General features: G+C 41.7%; 1 protein-coding gene across 1 annotated transcript in view; it reads right to left on the bottom strand.

Moving 5' to 3' along the window:
* Positions 1–21,235, bottom strand: part of LOC129859985 (collagen alpha-1(XXI) chain-like) — a 69,902-nt gene extending 48,667 nt beyond the window's left edge. The window contains exons 1-5 of the mRNA XM_055930288.1: positions 21,062–21,235; positions 14,799–14,932; positions 14,026–14,586; positions 5,390–5,555; positions 5,041–5,269 (exon numbers count right to left, since the gene is read on the bottom strand). Of these exons, the coding sequence (XP_055786263.1) occupies positions 5,041–5,269; positions 5,390–5,555; positions 14,026–14,586; positions 14,799–14,901 (1,059 nt within the window). The 5' untranslated portion in view covers positions 14,902–14,932; positions 21,062–21,235. The remainder of the gene's footprint in view (positions 1–5,040; positions 5,270–5,389; positions 5,556–14,025; positions 14,587–14,798; positions 14,933–21,061) is intronic.
* Between the last annotated feature and the right edge of the window lie 1,453 nt (positions 21,236–22,688).

Below are 22,688 nucleotides of genomic sequence, written 5' to 3'. Positions count from 1 at the left end.
TGTCATCTGATGAGGTTGTTTCTTGGTTAGTGGCTATTTATATCTTTATTTGGCCGAATTTGTGATAGCTACTGATGGAGTAAAAGAATGGTGGAGTAAGAAAAGTGGTGTCTTTTGCTAACGTGGTTAGCTAATAGATTTACATATTGTGTCTTCCCTGTAAAACATTTTAAAAATCAGAAATGATGGCTTTATTCACAAGATGTGTAACTTTCGTTTGGTGTCTTGGACTTGTGATTTCATGAACATTTTATTATATGATATCCCTGTGGCTTTAGGCTAGGCTATGCTAGTCGGCTTTTGTGATGGGGGTGCTCCCGGATCCGGGTTTGGTAGGCGTTAGAGGTGATTAACAATATTGATTAACAATATTGCTTTTTTTATATATATATACAGTACCAGTCAAAGTTTTGGACACACATACTCATTCAAGGGTTTTTCTTTATTTCTACTATTTTCTACATTGTAGAATAATAGTGACAACATCAAAACTATGAAATAACACATATGGAATCATGTAGTAACCAAAAAAGTGTTATATATTTGACATTCTTCAAAGTAGCCACCTTTTGCATGATGACAGCTTTGCACACTCTTGGCATTCTCTCAACCAGCTTCATGAGGAATGTTTTTCCAACAGGAGTTCCCACATATGCTGAGCACTTGTTGGCTGCTTTTCCTTCTCTCTGCGGTCCTTCTCATCCATAACCATCTCAACTGGGGTGAGGTCGGGTGATTGTTGAGGCCAGGTCATCTGATGCAGCATTCCATCACTCTTCTTCTTGGTCAAATAGCCCTTACACAGCCTGGAGGTGTGTTTTGGGGTCATTGTCCTGTTGAAAAACAAATGATATTCCCACTAAGTGCAAACCAGATGGGATGGCGTATTGCTGCAGAATGCTGTGGTAGCCATGCTGGTAAAGTGTGCCTTGAATTCTAAATAAATCACTGACAATGTCACCAGCAAAGCACCCCCACAACATCACACCTCCCCCTCCATGCTTTACGTGTGAACCACACATGCGGAGATCATCTGTTTACCTACTCTGCGTCTCACAAAGACACGGCAGTTGGAACTAAAAATGACAAATTTGTACTCATCAGAGCAAGGGACTGATTTCCACCAGTCTAATGTCCATCGCTCATGTTTTTTGACCCAAGCAAGTCGCTTCTTCTTATTGGTGTCCTTTAGTAGTGGTTTCTTTGCAGAAGTTCGACTATGAAGGCCTGATTCCCGCAGTCTCCTCTGAAGAGTTGATGTTGAGATGGGTCTGTTACTTGAACTCAGTGAAGCATTTATTTGGGCTGCAATCTGAGGTGCAGTTAACTGTAATGAACTTATTCTCTGCCGCAGAGGTAACTCTTGGTCTTCCTTTCCTGTGGCGGTCCTCATGAGAGCCAGGTTCATCATAGCGCTTGATGGTTTTTGTGACTGCACTTGAAGAAACTTTCAAAGTTCTTACATTTTTCCGGATGGACTGACCATGTCTTGAAGTAATGACGGACTGTCGTTTCTCTTTGCTTATTTGAGCTGTTCTTTATTATATGGACTTGGTATTACACCAAATATGGCTATCTTCTGTATACCACCCCTGCCATGTCAAAACACAACTGATTGGCTCGAACGCGTTAATGAGTGGTGATAAATGTTCAATCTGAAGGGTTTCACAGCCCTATAATAATGATACAAGGTATATCAACTTAAAAAGGGTTTATTTACAATCTATTTTGGTATATGATGTTGGGAATGTTGATATTGGAGAGTGTGAAATGAATTAAATACACTAACCCTAAGCTATGTTCAATGTCAGCAGCAATTTCCAGTAAGAAATGCTCTGTCTGAAGCCATTCGGCTATGGGTTTCACAGCCCTGAAATAATGCTACACGTTATATCACCTTAAAAATTGTTTATTTACATCCTCTGGGGTATAACGTGTTGGGCAAAGTGGTATAGGAGAGTCTGACATATAACCCCTAACTTGAGTTCAGTCTTCGCCAATGAGAACCAAGATTCTAGGCCGTAGAAAATCCTACATCCATCTCATTAGATCAGAACATAATGGATGAACAGTGATTCATATTACTGGTTTGCATCCTAAAAAAGTATAGTTGTGTTTGGCTGCATAACACACTTACGTTATGTGTCTACCCATATGATATGGATAATTGTCAGGTTATTAGATATATAAGCTTCCAAAGAACACCATGGTAAACCATTGTAATAACACTTTAAAGAGGTTCTTTGTAAATGTGTAGAATGTGTTTGTTTTGGGTCCACACTGGTAAGTTAACTTATGTAAATGAGACAGTCACAAAGGATTTTCTTCTGAATAACTGGTCAGGGCATAGCACTTTCCACTCAGCTTCAGACAACTTTGATGTAAGGCTTGATCACACCTGTAGTGACTATTTCTATCCATGACGCCCATTGCTGCTTATCCATTGTTCACTAGATATATCAATGTAATTATACCCAACACAATGTTGAAAAACAGAATGCTTCCCACCGCTAGATCACATAACTCGACATGAGCTGGAAGTGATCCCAACACTGCCACCAATGTAGCGGAAGAAAGTGAAAGCTGCAACAGGGACTCTAACCAGGGCTCATACGTGGCAAAGTGAGCCCTAACAGGCTGACTACACTGCTTGTGTTGCGAGCGTTGCAAAATAAATTTAGAAATCTATCATTTTCAATTATTGCACCCACACTGCTCGCGCATGCCAACGAGCGTCTGCGTTGCCAAGGGCTAAAATAGAAGTCAGTTCTATTTGTGACGGAGATCGCGCTGCAAGTCCTGCCTCTCCCATCTCCTCATTGGTTTATAGAAGCAGGTACCCACGTGCCATCTCCTCATTGGTTATACCCACGTGGGTGACTGAAAGACGAACGAGGTCAGTGGCGGTAATGCACCTAATTTATGGAAGTTGCCAATCGTGATATAAAGTCAAGAGAAGAAAAAGCCTAGAAGGAGGAGAGATGATTAGAAGCAATTCGGTTGACCGTTTTATGTGTGGATTAATTGTCGGAGTAGAGGACATTGTGCATTTCAAGTAAAATAACAACTCAATGTTTATATCCCAGGACAAATTAGCTAGCAACAGCAAGCTAGCTAAATAGGATAAATTAGCTAGCAAGTGCACGCTAGCTAGCTAAATTGCCATAAATGTTTAATGCTTTTCGACCTGTCCCCAAATTAATGTAATTGGTTCAGAGTTTGTTTTGATATTTTAACCTGCGTATCGTGATCGCGTTTGGTGTGGGGGGACAAAATAAATGTATGCATGATGGCGCACGCGCGCAACCGGTTTGGGTTCCGTGTAATGGCCATTGCATGAAAGCCTAGTAGGCCTCGACACAGGCAGTAGGCCTACAATGCTGGCGTATGCCTTGTTACAATAGCCTAAGTATATAACATGAGTGACACGACCGTAATAATCATCATGAAACAGCCTTGGAAATGCTGTAAGTGCAAGCCAACATAATTCATTATTTTACATTAACCTGTTTAATAAGGATCAGCGTCCCGTTGCAAATCATGCAGTGCGTTATGTCAAGATCGCAGATTTTAGAGAAACAACAAATGTCAGTGTCATATATCGGCTGAAAACTTAAATTCTTGTTAATATAACTGCACTGTCTAATTTACAGTAGCTATTGCTGCGAAAAAATGCCATGCTATTGTTTGAGGCGAGCTCCTAACAACAAACAGTTTTTTCACCGCGATAGGTTTGATAAATTCACCTCTGAAGGTGAAATGTGTACTTACATTCTAAAATCTTGCTCTGATTTATCATCCAAAGGGTCCCAGAGATAACATGAAGTGTCGTTTTGTTAGATAAAATCCTTTTTCATGTCCTAAGAAGGTCCATATAGCATGCACGATCGATTTTGTAAATGCACTCATTCAATTTGCAAAGATAGGAATCTGTGAAAATCTCACCCTAAACGTTGTTTCAACAAGTCAAATCACGATCGTATCTATTCCTCAGAGATCCTAGAAGGTAACAAGACTTCACTATATCATTAGGGGTGTAGTATATCCTATAGGACACCATATTTGGTCAGAGAGCGACGCCTTCATGGCACGCCGATGACGTGGGCGGCCATTACTTGAACGGCTGTATCTTTGTCAAATAAGCACCAATCAGGATCAAACAAGGCTAGCTAGATAGCCAATGAGATGGGCTTTATGGGAGTATCTGGAAACCACGTATTGTTGTTAGCACGTTTTTGTTTTATATAAATAAATGTGGGACACAAAAAAAGGTAGGGTAGAACATCATTGCCCAAAATGCACTGCTTCAATAACTTTCAAAAGATTGTTCAGAAGTTTGCCCCCCAAAAATGTGTGTATTTTCCTATGAGTTAAGTCGCACAAAAGTGTGTGTATTTTCACATGAATTAAGCTACACAAAAACGCACAAAAACATTTGCACAAATTTAGTGTGAGATTGTGTTGGTTTAGACATGTCAGGAATACATTTTAAAGTAGGCCTCGGCTAGCATATGGCCATTAGGAAAACTTTGGATGATTTCAAATAGTCTGACATGGCGACTGCTCTAGGAAGTTTGATCATCTGACCATATTCAAACATTATTATTTAAATTCTCTACCTTCCATCCTTCTCATGTCTTCAATCCCCCACCTCCTAATCCTCAGATAGTCATGAACGTTAGTCGTTTTCTTGAAAATGTTTATTTGGAATATAACAGCACCAATGTAGTTTTCTGTCATGTCATTAGTATAATGTATACTAATAGTAATATCATTAATGTGTGCAATACTAAACCATGTCACAGTGATAACTTTTCTATGAGCCCTCTCTGTGTTTTATGGACTTTATGGATTATACATCTGCCTTAGAGATGTTCCTGTTGATTACCAGTTCCGATGAGAAATGAATGAATGACTTAGACAGACTATTTTTGTTTCTCTTTTCCTTTTTGACATTTTCATTGAGCCTTGGTAAAGTACTATCATGTCATGTGTCTGTTTTGGTGATTTGGAAGCCAATCACTCATGATGTTCACGTACCTTAGCAGGTTCTTGTTGGAAGACCACTTTCTGAGTACCACTTGGTGCTACACTGGTTGTGGTGAACATGATATTGCGTTCAAATCCATTTAGTGTGACTGCCATTTGTGGTTTCCCGTCATTAGTCTGTATCCTCCAAAGGTCCCACTCTTCCCTGATCAGAGACCCCTTGTACCTCAGTGTGGACACAAAGACATAGGAGGGAGGCAGGCCATCTGGAAACAAGTTCCTGTGGGCCAAAAATAAAACAATCACTTAATCACATCACTATAAAACAACCAGACTGATGTGTACCAGAGAGATATAGTAGACTTAGCAATACAGACATGGCATGATGTTTTAAGCTTACTTTGTGCTTTCACTCAGGTCAACACGAGATGTCACCTGAAAGGCCTTGGCACCATAAAAAGACCCTTGAGTTTTTTTTACTTTTTTGGCCAAATCCAGATAATGTAGAATATCGAAGCCCTTGACATCACCGTTATCGACTGGGATTCTGCTTGGACAAACAGTCTCTGAAATGGAGCGAATGAGAGAGTTTTGAATGAAATGTACAGAAATACAACATGGCAGAGTGTGTTTTTTTCATAAAGCGCCACCATTCTTTGCTCAGGTTGGGCTGTATGTTCATTTAGAGTAAATCCATGGAACGCAATAATTTATTTAATTTTGGCCTGGACGCCGAAGTGTAAAAAATCTGTAATAAAATACATTGGCATGGAACACTGGACATTTTGCAAATATGCAGTCTGGCTAAAGAACATCCCTCTCATTGGAAAAAAACTGACAGAATTTGACCATTACACCCACACCCTAAACACACATTTTAATTATTAATAGGACTTACGAAAGCAAAAGTGCCCACTTTAAATGTGGTAAAAATGATTCCTGCCTTTTTATTATACTTATTATTTAGAACGCTACTCCTCTGACATTGTTTAAGCTAAAAACGCCATTCAAACATTCACATGTGTAGACTGTCTGGAATATTACACTATTATACAACTTTTTGATAACATCTATAATTTTAAACTACAAAACATTTTTGTCCTCATCCACTTAAATAAGATTTTGTCAGCATTCTAAAGGTTCCATTCTTAAAAACTCCCATGACCTCCAAAATTATATTCCAAGTTAACAATTCACGGGTTGCACGTTTCAGCACAGTATTGTTTTGAATGTCTGTTTTAGGACTGATGCCCAGCTGAGCATTTTACTCAATGCAGTGTCAGTGCTGATGAAGATTTAGTCTAAATTGCATTAGCGTGGCTTAGGAACACAATGACATTTCAAAAGGAGGCAAGTAATTAGTAGGATAAGCTTTTGTCATCATTGTGATGTCACCAGATTGACTTTAGATGCAGTAAAACTTTAGCTACCTCACTAAGATTGAGGGGAGAGCACCAGAATTTTTGCTAGCTAACATTAGCATTGATAGCTATTTCTGACTAACTTTGGCAACATTGCCATTTCTCTAAAGTAAACTTGACGACATCATAATGATTGCAAAGTTGTTTTCTACTAATTATTTGTCTACTTTAGCAAAGTCATCGTATTTCCAGGCCACATAGTGTAATTTTGATGAAACAGTCATTAGCCCCCGTTCAGAAAGACTGAGCATTACCCATCAGTCGGAAATAAATATGCTGCAGCATATGTAGATCATTGACAGTGGCAACGACGCAAACGAGTGACAGAGGTGCAACCCATAAATACAACTTTTGACACAAATCTGCTACTTTGACCACTTTCCCAACAAGTTAGACATAGAGCGTATAAAATCTTAATAAATGTCTCTGCTTTTGAAATTTCAAATCAGAACATAAATATCTTCTTCCAATCAAACGTTACAACTGTTTTAGTAACCACATCAACTATATTTTCTGTCAACCTATACAAACAACTGACATTTTGACACATCTTTCAACAAGTTGGACAAAAACTTACATGGTATGCAATCTTAGTCTACTTCTCTGCTATTCAAATCAGAACAGACTTATATTCCACCAATCAATAGGTACTGCTGTTTTAGTAACCACATCAACATTTTACATTTACATTTTAGTCATTTAGCAGATGCTCTTTTCCAGAGCAACTTACAGTAAGTAGTCCATTCATCTTAAGATAGCTAGGTGTGACAACCACATATCACAGTCATAGTAAGTACATTTTCCCTCAATAAAGTAGCTATCAGCAAAGTCAGAGCTAGTAAGAGGGGAAAAAAGTAAAGTGTGAATGTTAGTTCACGAAAGGCATTTTATATTAAAAAAAAGGGGGTAGCTGCCCTCCCATAGGGGTGGTAGGGCCAAGAGACCTGAGGTGGCAGAACAGAGGGTTGGGGTGTAGGGTTTGAGTGTAGCCTGAAGGTAGGGAGGGGCAGTTCATCTTGCTGCTCCGTAGGCAAGTACCATGGTCTTGTAGTGGATGCGAGCTTCGACTGGAAGACAGTGGAGTGTGCGGCGGAGCAGGGTCACATGGGAGAACTTGGGAAGGTTGAACACCAGGCGGGCTCCAGCATTCTGGATAAGTTGCAAGGGTTTGATGGCACAAGCGGGGAGCCCAGCCAACAGCAAGTTGCAGTAGTGCAGATGGGAGATGAGAAGTGCCTGGATGAGTCACTGCCTTGATGTTTGCAGAATACAACAGGGTCATGCCAAGGTTATTTGCACTCTGGGAGGGGGAAACCGTGGAATTGTCAACCGTGATGGAGAGGTCTTTGAGCAACCTACAGGTCAACAACTAATTTCATGAAGCTAACTTCCCACTGTTGAATTAACTGCCACAGAACTTACATACATTTCAAATGATAGGTTAGGGAAAAGCGCAATGAATAGTGCCACTTTCTAGGATGTCAATATAAATTAATGTATTTATGGTTGTTTCAAATTTTGTCTTGCCTTTTAATAATTATATAGTCTCAGTCAAAAGTTTGGACACACCTACTCATTCAAGGTTTTTTAGAATAATAGTGAAGATATCAAAACTATGAAATAACACATATGGAATCAAGTAGTAACTAAAAAAAGTGTTAAACAAATAAAAAAACGGTATATTTTTATTTAAGATTCTTCAAAGTAGCTCCACTTTGCCTTGATGATAGCTTTGCACACTCTTGGCATTCTCTCAACCAGCTTCATGAGGTAGTCACCTGGAATATGTTTCAATTAACTGGTGTGCCTTCTTAAAAGTTAATTTGTGGAATTTATTTCCTTCCTAATGCATTTGAGCCAACCAGTTGTGTTATGACAAGGTAGGGGTAGTACACAGAAGATAGTCCTATTTGGTAAAAGACCAAGTCCATATTATGGCAAGAACAGCTCAAATAAGCAAAGAGAAATGACAGTCCATCCTTACTTTAAGACATGAAGGTCAGGCAATCCGGGAACATTTCAAGAACTTTGAAAGTTTCTTCAAGTGCTATGATGAAACTGGCTCTCATGAGGACCGCCACAGGAAAGGAAGACCCAAAGTTACCTCTGCTGCAGAGGATAAGTTCATTAGAGTTACCAGCCTCAGAAATTGCAGCCCAAATAAATGCTTCACATTTCAAGTAACAGACACATCTCAACATCAACTGTTCAGAGGAGATGGCGTGAATCAGGCCTTCATGATTGAATTGCTGCAAAGAAACCACTACTAAAGGACACCAATAGGAATAAGAGACTTGCTTGGGCCAAGAAACACGAGCAATGGACATTATACCAGAGGAAATCAGTCCTTTGGTCTGATGAGTCTAAATTTGCGTTTTTTTGGTTCCAAACGCTGTGTCTTTGTAAGACGCAGAGTAGTTGAACGGATGATCTCTGCACGTGTGGTTCCCACCATGAAGCACGGAGGAGGAGGTGTGATCGTGTGGGGGTGCCTTGCTGAGCTCAGCGTTCAACACCATAGTACCCTCAACGTGCATCATTACGCTAAGGATATTGGGACTAAACACCTCCCTCTGCAACTGGATACTGGACTTCCTGACGGGCCGCCCCCAGGTGGTGAGGATAGGTAGCAACGCATCTGCCACGCTGATCCTCAACACTGGAGCTCCCCAGGGGTGCGTGCTCAGTCCCCTCTTGTACCCCCTGTTCACCCACGACTGCATGGCCCAGCATGACTCCAACACCATCATTAAGTTTGCAGACGACACAACAGTGGTAGGCCTGATCACCGACAACGACGAGACAGCCTATAGGGAGGAAATCAGAGACCTGGCCGGGTGGTGCCAGAATAATAACCTATCTCTCAACGTAACCAAGACTAAGGAGATTATTGTGGACTACAGGAAAAGGAGGACCGAGCACGCCCCCATTCTCATCGACGGGGTTGTAGTGGAGCAGGTTGAGAGCTTCAAGTTCCTTGGCATCCACATCAACAACAAACTAGAATGGTTCAAACACACCAAGACAGGCGTGAAGAGGGCACGACAAAGCCTATTCCCCCTCAGGAAACTAAAAAGATTTGGCATGGGTCCTCAGATCCTCAAAAGGTTCTACAGCTGCAACATCGAGAGCATCCTGACTGGTTGCATTACTGCCTGGTACAGCAATTGCTCGGACTCTGACCGCAAGGCACTACAGAGGGTCGTGCATACGGACAAGTACATCACTGGGGCTAAGCTGCCTGCCATCCAGGACCTCTACACCAGGCGGTGTCAGAGGAAGGCCCTAAAAATTGTCAAAGACCCCAGCCATAGACTGTTCTCTCTACTACCTCATGGCAAGCGGTACCGGAGTGCCAAGTCTATGACAAAAAGGCTTCTCAACAGTTTTTACCCCCAAGACATAAGACTTCTGAACAGGTAATCAAATGGCTACCCGGACTATTTGCACTGTGTGCCCCCCCCCCCCCCCCCCCCAACCCCTAATTTTACGCTGCTGCTACTCTCTGTTCATCATATATGCATAGTCACTTTAACCATATCTACATGTACATACTACCTCAATCAGCCTGACTAACCGGTGTCTGTATGTAGCCTCGCTACTTTTATAGCCTCACTACTGGATACAGCCTGTCTTTTTACTGTTGTTTTTATTTCTTTACTTACCTATTGTTCACCTAATACCTTTTTTGCACAATTGGTTAGAGCCTGTAAGTAAGATTTTCACTGTAAGGTCTACAGAGATACTCCATCCCACCTGTTGTATTCAGCATATGTGACAAATAAACTTTGATTTGATTTGATTACACTGTCTCTGATTTATTTAGAATTCAAGGTACACTTTACCAACATGGTTACCACAGCATTCTGCAGAGATACCCCATCCCATCTGGTTTGTGCTTAGTGGGAATATCACTTGTTTTTCAACAGCACAATGACCCAACACACCTCTAGGCTGTGTAAGGACTATTTGACCAAGAAGGAGAGTGAATGAGTGCTGCATCAGATGACCTGGCCTCCACAATCACCCGACCTAAACCCAATTGAGATGGTTTGGGATGAGTTGGACCGCAGAGTGAAGGAAAAGCAGCCAACAAATGCTCAGCATATGTGGGAACTCCTTCAAGACTGTTGGAAAAGCATTCCAGGTGAAGCTGGTTGAGAGAAGGCCAAGAGTGTGCAGGGCTTTCATCAAGGCAAAGGGTGGCTACTTTGAAGAATGTAAAATCTAAAATTCATTTTGATTTGTTTAACACTTTTTTGGTTACTACATCATTTCAAACGTGTTATTTCATAGTTGTGATGTCTTCACTATCATTCAACAATGTATAAAATAGTAAAAAATTAATTTAAAAAAACCTTGAATGAGTAGGTGTGTCCAAAATTTTCACTGGTACTGTATGTGTTATTGTTTTTACCATCGATGACCACTTTTAAGTGCTATCCTTTGGGTCCACATTGTACATTTTATTGTACAGTCGTGGGCAAATTTTTAGAAAATGACACAAATATAAATTTTCACAAAGTCTGCTGCCTCAGTTTGTATGATGGCAATTTGCATATACTCCAGAATGTTATGAAGAGTGATCAGAGGAATTGCAATTAATTGCAAAGTCCCTATTTGCCATGCAAATGAACAGAATCCCCCCCAAAAAACATTTCCACTGCATTTCAGCCCTGCCACAAAAGGACCAGCTGACATCATGTCAGTGATTCTCTCGTTAACACAGGTGTGAGTGTTTATGAGGACAAGGCTGGAGATCATTCTGTCATGCTGAATGAGTTCGAAAAACAGGCTGGAAGCTTCAAAAGGAGGGTGGTGCTTGGAATCATTGTTTTTCCTCTGTCAACCATGATTACCTGCAAGGAAAACATGCCATCATCATTGCTTTGCACAAAAAGGGCTTCACAGGCAAGGATATTGCTGTCAGTAAGATTACGCCTAAAAAAAAACGTTTATCGGATCATCAAGAACTTCAAGGAGAGCGGATCAATTGTTGTGAAGAAGGCTTCAGGGCGCCCAAGAAAGTTCAGCAAGCGCCAGTACCGTCTCCTAAAGTTGATTCAGCTGCGGGATCGGGGCACCACCAGTACAGAGCTTGCTCAGGAATGGCAGCAGGCAGGTGTGAGTGCATCTGCACACACAGTGAGGCGAAGACTTTTGGAAGATGGCCTGGTGTCAAGAAGGGCACCAAAGAAGCCACTTCTCTCCAGGAAAAACATCAGGGACAGACTGATATTCTGCAAAAGGTACAGGGATTGGACTGCTGAGGACTGGGGTAAAGTCATTTTCTCTGAGTAATCCCCTTTCCGATTGTTTGGGGCATCCGGAAAAAGCTTGTCCGGAGAAGACAAGGTGAGCGCTACCATCAGTCCTGTGTCATGCCAACAGTAAAGCATCCTGAGACCATTCATGTGTGGGCTTGCTTCTCAGCCAAGGGAGTAGGTTCACTCACAATTTTGCCTAAGAACACAGCCATGAATAAAGAATGGTACCAACACATCCTCCGAGAGCAACTTCTCCCAACCATCCAGGAACAGTTTGGTGACGAACAATGCCTTTTCCAGCATGATGGAGCACCTTGCCATAAGGCAAAAGTGATAACTAAGTGGCTCGGGGAACAAAACATTGATATTTTGGGTCCATGGCCAGGAAACTCCCCAGACCATAATCTCATTGAGAACTTGTGGTCAATCCTCAAGAGGGCGGGTAGACAAACAAAAACCCACAAATTCTGACAAACTCCAAACATTGATTATGCAAGAATGGGCTGCCATCAGTCAGGATGTGGCCCAGAAGTTAATTGACAGCATGCCAGGGCGGATAGCGGAGGTCTTGAAAAAGAAGGGTCAACACTGCAAATATTGACTCTTTGCATCAACTTCATGTAATTGTCAATAAAAGCATTTGACACTTATGAAATGCTTGTAATTATACTTCAGTATTCCATAGTAACATCTGACAAAAATATCTAAAGATACTGAGGCTACAGACTTTGTGAAAATGTATATTTCTGTCATTCTCAAAACTTTTGGCCACAACTGTATATGTCTGTTACCCAAATAAATTAAATTCAATTAAATTCAGAACAGGTGGAGCATATTCTAAACATTAGACAATTAGGTAACAATGTGACTTTTGACACATATTAGCTACTTTCCCAACAACTTAGACAAAAGCTTAGAGCACCTGAAATCTTAGTCTACTTCTCTGCTATTCAAATCTAAAATCAGAACAGGCATATTATACCAATGTAATGTAGCTGTTTTAGTAACTGCATTAAATACATTTTCTCGACATTTTTCGAAATAACTTGAATGTTGATGTCACGGATCACCCGGTACTGCTGCTCATTCCATTCACCAGCTCCTGAGGTCTACGTCACCGGCTTTCTAGGCATCAGTGAACTGGATTCATTACCACCAGCCCCGGACTGTCTTGTCTCATTACGCACACCTGGTTCCCATTCCCCCTGATTAGTATGTGTATAATTGTGTCCTCTGTTCCCCATTGTCCTTGCTGATTATTGTTCCCATGTCCATTTGTCTTATGAGTACCTGTGCTTTGTTGTTTCAACTTTCGTAGTATATGTATTGTGCACTTGTTATTTCGGGTCTCGTGTAGTGTTTTTACGGGTCTTGTCCTGTGTAATTATTAGAGGTTTAAACCTCACTCTTTTGTTTGGGTTACATCCCTGTGTATTTTATATACGTGTTTGTTTTGGGATTCGTCCCCGTGCCTTTTTCATGACATGTATTTTTGGGGGGAGTAATAAAGCCCTATTACATATTCTTGCGCCTGTCTCTGATCATTATACAACGTGACAGTTAACTACTTTCCCAACAAGTTAGACAAAATCTTAGTCTACTTCTCTGCATTTAAATCTAAACTTAGAACAGTTCTTCCACTACCACATAAATAGTTTCAAAGAGATAAAGCAAGTCCCACAATTGTTCTTAATGGAAAAGTACCTTCTAGTCCCAGTAGGCTATTCATTTACAAGGGATCATACTTCCTTATTGTTTGAATGTGGATACAACCTTTAAAATAGGTACCATTTTCCAAACTATTGCTCTATGTTTTGTTCTGGGTGTTGTTCTTGGTAAAACTCTTTTGTTCTAGAAGTATTTTCAACAAGGCTGTAAACATCCAGTCCGTATTCTGGTTATGTTGACTACCATGACGCCAAGTGCCAAAAGCCATGCACATACTATACCCCTTTCAGTTTTACAAAGATTAGGTATAGGTCAATAAAAGTTTAACCTGGTGTCCTAGCAATAGCTTCCCTAACCTTTACTTCACCCTGAAGCAGTGACATCACGTTGACATGACTCTCTTGACACAGTTTGGCTAGTCATCCAACACAGTAAACAACTTCAGAAAACATTAGATTCCCAATCATTAGATCTTGAGAAAACATTACATTTCAAGACATTTCCGGTATAAGAGCTTGAATGTTTAGCAATGTGCAAACATGTTAAATCAACCGAAGGGTCTTTAGAGAACCACACCTTAATTTTGAACAACAGAAATATCAGCCCCACCACTTGGTTTGTTGTAAAGCTGAGGGATGGGGCTCATGAGAATCCCCATTTCTTCATTAGAAAATGCCTACCTTCACACAACTTCTGCCTTATGGTCTCACGCATCTTGGAAATAGCTTTATAGTCATCGACATAAAACACATAGGTGGAGGAGGGCTTGTTTCCAATAGCGTTCAACTCCTCCTCTTCCGTCTCAGATCCCACACCAATGGCAAAGATTATTATTCCTCTTCTCCTGGCTTCCTCTGCTGCTGCTTTCACCTCATCTTGTGACTTTCCGTCTGTTAGGACCACAGCAATTCTAGCAACACCCTTAGGGCCTCGTTCAGACAGGTTAAATAGTTTGTCGCTAGCAAACTGTATGGCCCTCCCAGTCCTTGTGTTTCCCCCCATGTAGTCGATGGATTCCATGGCTCTGATGAGATCCTTGCTACGAAGGTGCTTCCCTAACGGGATATTTATGATTGGATCATCACTGTATTGGACCACACCGACCTGGGTGAACTTCTGGCCGATGTTAAAGCTTGTGGTGATGTTGACGAGCCATCGCTTGACTATTTCAAAGTTCACATCGGCTACACTCCACGAGCCGTCTAGGATGAAGACCAAATCGCTTGCAACAGTTTTACAACCTGTAAGAGAGATGATAAAGATGAGTGGTTTTACACAGCCTTGAAAAAAGATGAATGAAGAGTATTTACTTCTTATAAAGGAATGGCCTTTACCAATACAGTACATAGAAAGCTTTCCTGAACATCCATTCTGCATTTATAGTAAAAGTGAACGATAATGGACACCATGCAATGGAAATGTGTCACATATAACGATGAAGAAGCACTCTTACTGAATCTCATGTCCTCATCTTGTGCTGCACAAGACGTGAAGTGAAGGAGCATGAAGCACAGACACCGCAAGACACAATGCATGGATCTGGTTTTGCAACGCATGATACTGAAGTACCAAACTCCAAATGTGCACCTATAGGGAAAGGGAAACAACACATGCATAGCTGAATTGTTATTCCAATTATTCGAATCAGTTAACAAATCAAAGAACTGCAGACAGTTTTTCTCTCTCTCTCTCTCTCTCTCTCTCTCTCTCTCTCTCTCTCTCTCTCTCTCTCTCTCTCTCGCTCTCTCTCTCTCTCTCTCTCTCTCTCTCTCTCTCTCTCTCTCTCTCAGTACTCAGAATACTTTTGGTCATACTTCTTTGTTTCTCTCTGGCTGCTTTAGGAAACTGTGTATTTCATTGCAGTTTCCAGCAAGTGAAAGTAAGAAACTGCAGACATAAAAAGAAGCAGCTATAAATGAGGAACTGCAACGGAAGTTGGTGCACGTTAATTGCGGAGGACAGGCTCGTGGTAATGGCTGGATTGGTATAGGTGGAACGGTATCAAACACATGGTTTCCATGTGTTTGATGCCATTCCATTCTCTCCATTCCAGCCATTATTATGAGCCATCCTCACCTCAGCAGCCTCCATTGAGGAACAGATACTGTACAGTATGCTCCATAGAAAGCATTTGTGATTTGTGGAAGGAAGGTAGTTATGGACTTTGGTCAGCTCAGTCAATCCAACCGATTAACCTAAAGCAGTGGGTTTTCCTGAGACAATGACTAGACTTGGATAGGTCAATTCTGCAATGACCGAGATCTAACCCTCGTCCACCATATGTAACTGTGCTGTCGGTTTGTTGTCACAGCCATAACATGACTGGGTTTTTCCACTCCCTGACCCAGGATTTGAGGCACAGCTCAGTGAGGGGCCAAGCTGCCACGGTAGAGCCGGCCATTTTGTTCCGGCCCTTTCCCCCCAAACCGTCCTGAGCACCGGGGGAAGTCGCTGGAAAGCAACACTGTGACATGAGCCAGTCAGCATGGCTTTTCCCTCTATCGACTTCCCTCCGATCTGGATAATTCTACATTTCTGACGAAACCACATGGAATTCATTTACGGCGTCAGACAGTGAAATTCCTGCTCTGGATAGTAACCAAACACATGTAGTCATGACAAATGAATGGCAACCATTGTCCAAGAGATAAAGAGACCTGATTGGACGACAAAGTTAACGTTGCACATTCCTGAATTTGCTACTGTACATTAAAGCTTGATGGAGTATGCACCACCTGGGATACATGCCAGAAAATTCTCTAAAATGACCCATCGATGCATTTCTTTTTCAGGTCATTGCGATGCAGTTCACCATATGGCTTTTTTTCCCTTCTATGACCGACTCATTGACCTCTGATGTTATTGGGGCAGTGAAAACACTTTATAGCTCTCCACCTTGATCAAGATGACAGAATGGCAGGAATAATGACGCTGGTGTGCAGTTATTATAACCCCCCCCCCCCCCTAGAAAAAGACAACATTACCAACATAAAGATTCTTCTGCCAGACATATTTCCTAAAACTTGAACCCAAAACATGACTTCCAATTCCTTGAGGGATTTAGAGTCTGAGTTATTCATCTAGTTTGCAGCAATACTGAGTACAATATTTATGTAATGCCTGGTGGGTTGCATCCAGCTGGACAAGGGAGTCAGGAAGCTCATGTTGAACAGCTGATTCCTCCTACTTTTCCAGAAAAGGTGCTACCAGAAGAGTTAACCAGACAATTACAGATTTTCTGGTTCCTCGATCTGGTTCTTACCCACCCGTCTTTGGTTGCTATTTTCTTCTACATCATAGAGCAGTTGTTAAGGATAAAAGTTGATGTATCGTTTTCACAACTGCAGCACCTGCAGCCTTTTTTTACTTAAAATGGGGGAGTTAATCAGCTTTAATATTGTAGATAGATTGTAGCTTCCATCAATGTAATTGTCAGCATCGTTTCCAATCCCCCATATAGGTCAAGTGGTCTGAATACTTTCTGAAGGCACTGTATATATATACAGTGGGGAGAACAAGTATTTGATACACTGCCGATTTTGCAGGTTTTCCTACTTACATAGCATGTAGAAGTCTGTAATTTTTATCATAGGTACACTTCAACTGTGAGAGACGGAATCTAAAACAAAAATCCAGAAAATCATTTTGTGTGATTTTTAAGTAATTAATTTGCATTTTATTGCATGACATAAGTATTTGATACATCAGAAAAGCAGAACTTAAAATTTGGTACAGAAACCTTTGTTTGCAATTACAGAGATCATACGTCTCCTGTAGTTCTTGACCATGTATGCACACACTGCAGCAGGGATTTTGGCTCACTCCTCTATACAGACCTTCTCCAGATCCTTCAGGGTTCGGGGCTGTCGCTGGGCAATACGGACTTTCAGCTCCCTCCAAAGATTTTCTATTGGGTTCAGGTCTGGAGACTGGCTAGGCCACTCCAGGACCTTGAGAGGCTTCTTACGGAGCCACTCCTTAGTTGCCCTGGCTGTGTGTTTCGGGTCGTTGTCATGCTGGAAGACCCAGCCACGACCCATCTTCAATGCTCTTACTGAGGGAAGGAGGTTGTTGGCTAAGATCTCGCGATACATGGCCCCATCCATCCTCCCCTCAATACGGTGCAGTCGTCCTGTCCCCTTTGCAGAAAAGCATCCCAAAGAATGATGTTTCCACCTCCATGGTTCACGGTTGGGATGGTGTTCTTGGGGTTGTACTCATCCTTCTTCTTCCTCCAAACACGGCGAGTGGAGTCTAGACCAAAAAGCTCTATTTTTGTCTCATCAGATCACATGACCTTCTCCCATTCCTCCTCTGGATCATCCAGATGGTCATTGGCAAACTTCAGACGGGCCTGGACATGCACTGGCTTGAGCAGGGCGACCTTGCGTGCGCTGCAGGATTTTAATCCATGACGACGTAGTGTGTTACTAATGGTTTTCTTTGAGACTGTGGTCCCAGCTCTCTTCAGGTCATTGACCAGGTCCTGCCGTGTAGTTCTGGGCTGATCCCTCACCTTCCTCATGATCATTGATGCCCCACGAGGTGAGATCTTGCATGGAGCCCCAGACCGAGGGTGATTGACCGTCATCTTGAACTTCTTCCATTTTCTAATAATTGCGCCAACAGTTGTTGCCTTCTCACCAAGCTGCATGCCTATTGTCCTGTAGCCCATCCCAGCCTTGTGCAGGTCTATCCCTGATGGTGTTATCCCTGATGTCCTTACACAGCCCTCTGGTCTTGGCCATTGTGGAGAGGTTGGAGTCTGTTTGATTGAGTGTGTGGACAGGTGTCTTTTATACAGGTAACGAGTTCAAACAGGTGCAGTTACTACAGGTAATGAGTGGAGAACAGGGGGGCTTCTTAAAGAAAAACTAACAGGTCTGTGAGAGACGGAATTCTTACTGGTTGGTAGGTGATCAAATACTTATGTCATGCAATAAAATGCAAATGAATTACTTAAAAATCATACAATGTGATTTTCTGGATTTTTGTTTTAGATTCCGTCTCTCACAGTTGAAGTGTACCTATGATAACAATTACAGACCTCTACATGCTTTGTAAGTAGGAAAACCTGCAAAATCGGCAGTGTATCAAATACTCGTTCTCCCCACTGTATATAAGGAACTGTAAAAAATGCAAAGGTTGACATATTAAAGACAGTCATTTAAGACTGCAGGTATACAGTGGCTTCGGGAAGTATTCAGACCTTTTGACTTTTTTCATATTTTGTTAGGTTTCAGCCTTATTTCAGCCAGATTCTCTGGTCTGATGAAACCAAGATTGAACTCTTTGGCCTGAATGCCAAGCGTCATGTCTGGAGGAAACCTGGCACCATCCCTACGGTAAAGCATGGCGGTGGCAGCATCATGATGTAGGGATGCCTTTCAGCGGCAGAGACTGGGAGACTAGTCAGGATTGAGGCAAAGATGAACGGAGCAAAGTACAGAGAGATCCTTGATGAAAATCTGCTCCAGAGTTCTCAGGACCTCAGACTGGGGTGAAGGTTCACCTTCCAACAGGACAATGACCCTAAGCACACAGCCAAGACAACGCAGGAGTGGCTTCGGGATAAGTCTCTGAATGTCCTTGAGTGGCCCAGCCAGAGCCCGGACTTGAACCCGATCGAAAATCTCTGGAGAGACCTGAAAATAGCTGTACAGCAACTCTCCCAATCCAACATGACAGACCCTGAGAGGATCTGCAGTGAAGAATGGGAGAAACTCCCCAAATACAGGTGTGTCAAGCTTGTAGCGTCATACCCAAGAAGATTCAAGGCTGTAATCGTTGTCAAAGGTGCTTCAAATCAAATCAAAGATTATTTGTCACGTGCGCCGAATACAACAGGTGTAGACCTTACAGTGAAATGCTTACTTACAGGCTCTAACCAATAGTGAAAAAAAGGTATTAGGTGAACAATAGGTAAGTAAAGAAATAAAAACAACAGTAAAGAGACAGTGAAAAATAACAGTAGCGAGGCTATGTACAGTAGCTAGGCTATACAAGTAGCGAGGCTACATACAGACACCTGTTAGTCGGGCTGATTGAGGTAGTATGTACACGTAGATATGGTTAAAGTGACTGTGCATACTGTATATGATGAACAGAGAGTAGCAGTAGCGTAAAAGAGGGGTTGGCAGGTGGTGGGTGGCGGGACACAATTCAGATAGCCAAGTTAGCAAATGTGCGGGAGCACTGGTTGGTCAGCCCAATTGTGGTCCACGATCCAGTTGCAGAGGGATGTGTTTAGTCCCAGGATCCTTAGCTTAGTGATGAGCTTTGAGGGTACTATGGTGTTGAACACTGAGCTGTAGTCAATGAATAGCATTCTCACATAGGTGTTCCTTTTGTCCAGGTGGGAAAGGGCAGTGTGGAGTGCAATAGAGATTGCATCATCTGTGGATCTGTTTGGGCGTAATGCAATTTGGAGTGGGTCTAGGGTTTCTGGGATAATGGTGTTGATGTGAGCCATTACCAGCGTTTCAAAACACTTCATGGCTACGGACGTGAGTGCTATGGGTCTGTAATCATTTAGGCAGGTTGCCTTTGTGTTCTTGGGCACAGGGACTATGGTGGTCTGCTTGAAACATGTACTGAGTAAAGGGTCTGAATACTCATGTAAATGTGATATTTCATGTTTCAGGGGTCTGAATACTTTCCGAAGGCACTGAACACATGCAGTCTTAAATGACTGTGTTTAATATTTCAACATTTGCATTTTAAACTTAATTGCTTAAAATAATGCAATAAAAAGTTATTCCATCCCAAAATCAACAATTGCTGTTCAGTATGTACTACTTCGCCAAAATAAGGTGGAAATGTATTACTGCCAAGTTCCTCAGGCAATGATGGAAAAGCCAAAACATTGTATCAGCTCTCCCTTAAAATCAAATAAAGTAATGACCACCATGAACCCTTATCATCACAGTGGACTGAACCACTTGGAGCCTGGGAGGGGTATTTCACCGTCAATATGTCCCTATTTTAGAATGATCTACATGCCAGGGGTTTACTTATGGGATTGCCTGGCTTTTGTTTCGTACACATATGTCACAACTGCAGAAACTCATGGAAATAATAAATGCAAGCCCCTGGTCTTGGTACCTCTATGGATTATTTTCCCCAAACCTTTTTTTTCGGTTTACAAGGAGACTTAGACGAGGGCCCAGCAAAGTTCAGTTGAGCTCCCAGCAAAGTTCAGTTGAATAATTCCATTCATTCTTTGCATATGACAGTGGGACAAACAAGGGACTGATAACTCCTCTTAATGTCTTCAGTTTGCTACCTGCTGTCTGCCACTGCAGCAGCTCAGATCATAGGAATCTACACACTAGTAGATTATCACATCTATTGAGACATTGATAAGCACAAAGCTTCAGTGAAAGCTACAACACACTAAAACACACCGAAACAAAATGCATGTCAACGATTGAAATTGTACTAAAAGTCCATACTAATCCTAAATCCAAAAAGAATGCAATAAGGTACTCCAACAGGTGTTACTTGCCTTACAATGCATTAAGCAATTTCATAATAAACCATTTTCAAACAAGAAACTATTAATTTAATAATTTCAACGTGAAACATTCTTTAGCATACTGTAGATACACGTATTGTCATTAAAGTCCCTTTCAGACACAAATTCAACAAGTGTACAAAATGTAGTTTTCACAAAATGGCAAAAGACCCCCCCCCCCCAAAAAAATAAGAAGTTACCAGAGGTTAGTGGAGAGTCCTCTTGTCAGTGTGTGCGGTCACCTTCTCATAGGTGTTCTGTGGCCATAGCCGTGGCGAGCTCTAGTCAGAAGAAGAAGCTGGGTTTGGGGAGGAAGTTTCAGCACTGCACCAAATGTTCCTTCTATGAGTGAAAGCCTCCCCTCTCCATCCACTTTCCATCTCTCTCTATAGCTCTCTCTTTTCCTCTCTCCCTTTCTCTCACTTTTGCCTCTCTCCCCTCTCTCTCTCCCGCTCTCTCTTTTGTTCCTCCCCCCTCTCTCTGTCCTTTCCGACTTTTTAACTGGCCAACAGCCACTCTCGATTATCCAGGCTTAAAGAGAGGCAGATAAGAAATATTGAGAGACAGCCCCGTTCTGTCAGTTCCAGGGGAAAATAGTAGTAACAAGGACAGCATGCTTCCAAGCCGCTGAGGGTTTGGATTGTGTACAGTGGGTGAGGGTAGAAACATGGAGTCTGGAGGGTTCCGGGAGCCAGGGTGTGTTATACATAAGGCTGCATGCGTTCCTTTCCATTGCTTTGTAGCCTAATTTCCTATGGGCCTCCATATCTCCATTGTCATCTCCCCATTATGTGGTCATGGAAGGGACTTACCAAGGTGGACAGCAGGAGATCATCTTCTACAAGTGAGCAAAGAAAAAGGTGCAAAAAATGACTGTGAAAAGGTACCGTTCCTAGTACCCTTACAGCTGAAATTCATCAAAAATGTCCAGCCAATTCTGACATGAGTTGAGAATGTTGTTGTGGACGTTCGTTTTATCATATCTGTTTGAGTTTCATAACTCTGCAGCATCCTGGCCTGATTAACTAATGAGACTCCGTTTTGGCTTTCTGCACCTAAGTATTGCAATGATTAACAGTGGCAGTTTCAGAATACATGTACAGGCTGTAATACTCTCAGTGCCGCCCAGAAGACACAATGTTAGGCCTGCAGAATGTAAATCTAATGACACTAAAAATACACATATTGTACACATCAAGATCACTTCCCAACCTGACCTACTAAGGGAACCAAAGACTCAGTGTAATAACTAAGATAAACTGCACATGAAATGCTGTCCAGATACCGTAGGATGATATATGAATTCAAATATGATCGGCATCTCTTCGAGGAAAAAAGGTGTTTGCGCTATTGATACACGCTGTTACATATGAGCTAAATAGTTAAAAGCTGATGTAATAAAATACTGCACACTGCTTACTGTTTTGACATGATTGTGCCGTGATAGGGTGGCATCTATGAAAGATAAATGTCTAACATAGCCCCATGAAGACAGCATGCTAATAGAGAGATAAATAATGTCAGAAACATGGCTGTTTTGTTGAAATGTTGATGACGGAATTTTACATAAAGTATCTAGCATAACTTTAGTTAGTTGTCAAGTCGACAGGAAATTGAGCGGTGTCTTGGAAAATGTTGATAATTCATAAGAACGAAAAGTACATTGCCCGAAAAATATAATCCAACAGAATATTTATTTGGTTTCACATGTAAGGGTCACCATCTGATTGGTCAAAACATTGTAGTGAGCTAGTACATTTGTAGTAGGTTCTCAACGTACCAACATAGTCTGAGCTGTATACTGTAAGTGACTGAAATGACAACGTG

Source organism: Salvelinus fontinalis, chromosome 1 (genome assembly GCF_029448725.1).
Source record: "Salvelinus fontinalis isolate EN_2023a chromosome 1, ASM2944872v1, whole genome shotgun sequence".
In the NCBI taxonomy this organism is placed as follows: domain Eukaryota; kingdom Metazoa; phylum Chordata; class Actinopteri; order Salmoniformes; family Salmonidae; genus Salvelinus; species Salvelinus fontinalis.
The sequence above is the reverse complement of the archived record's forward strand: the minus strand, read 5'-3'. Positions and strand labels throughout refer to the sequence as shown.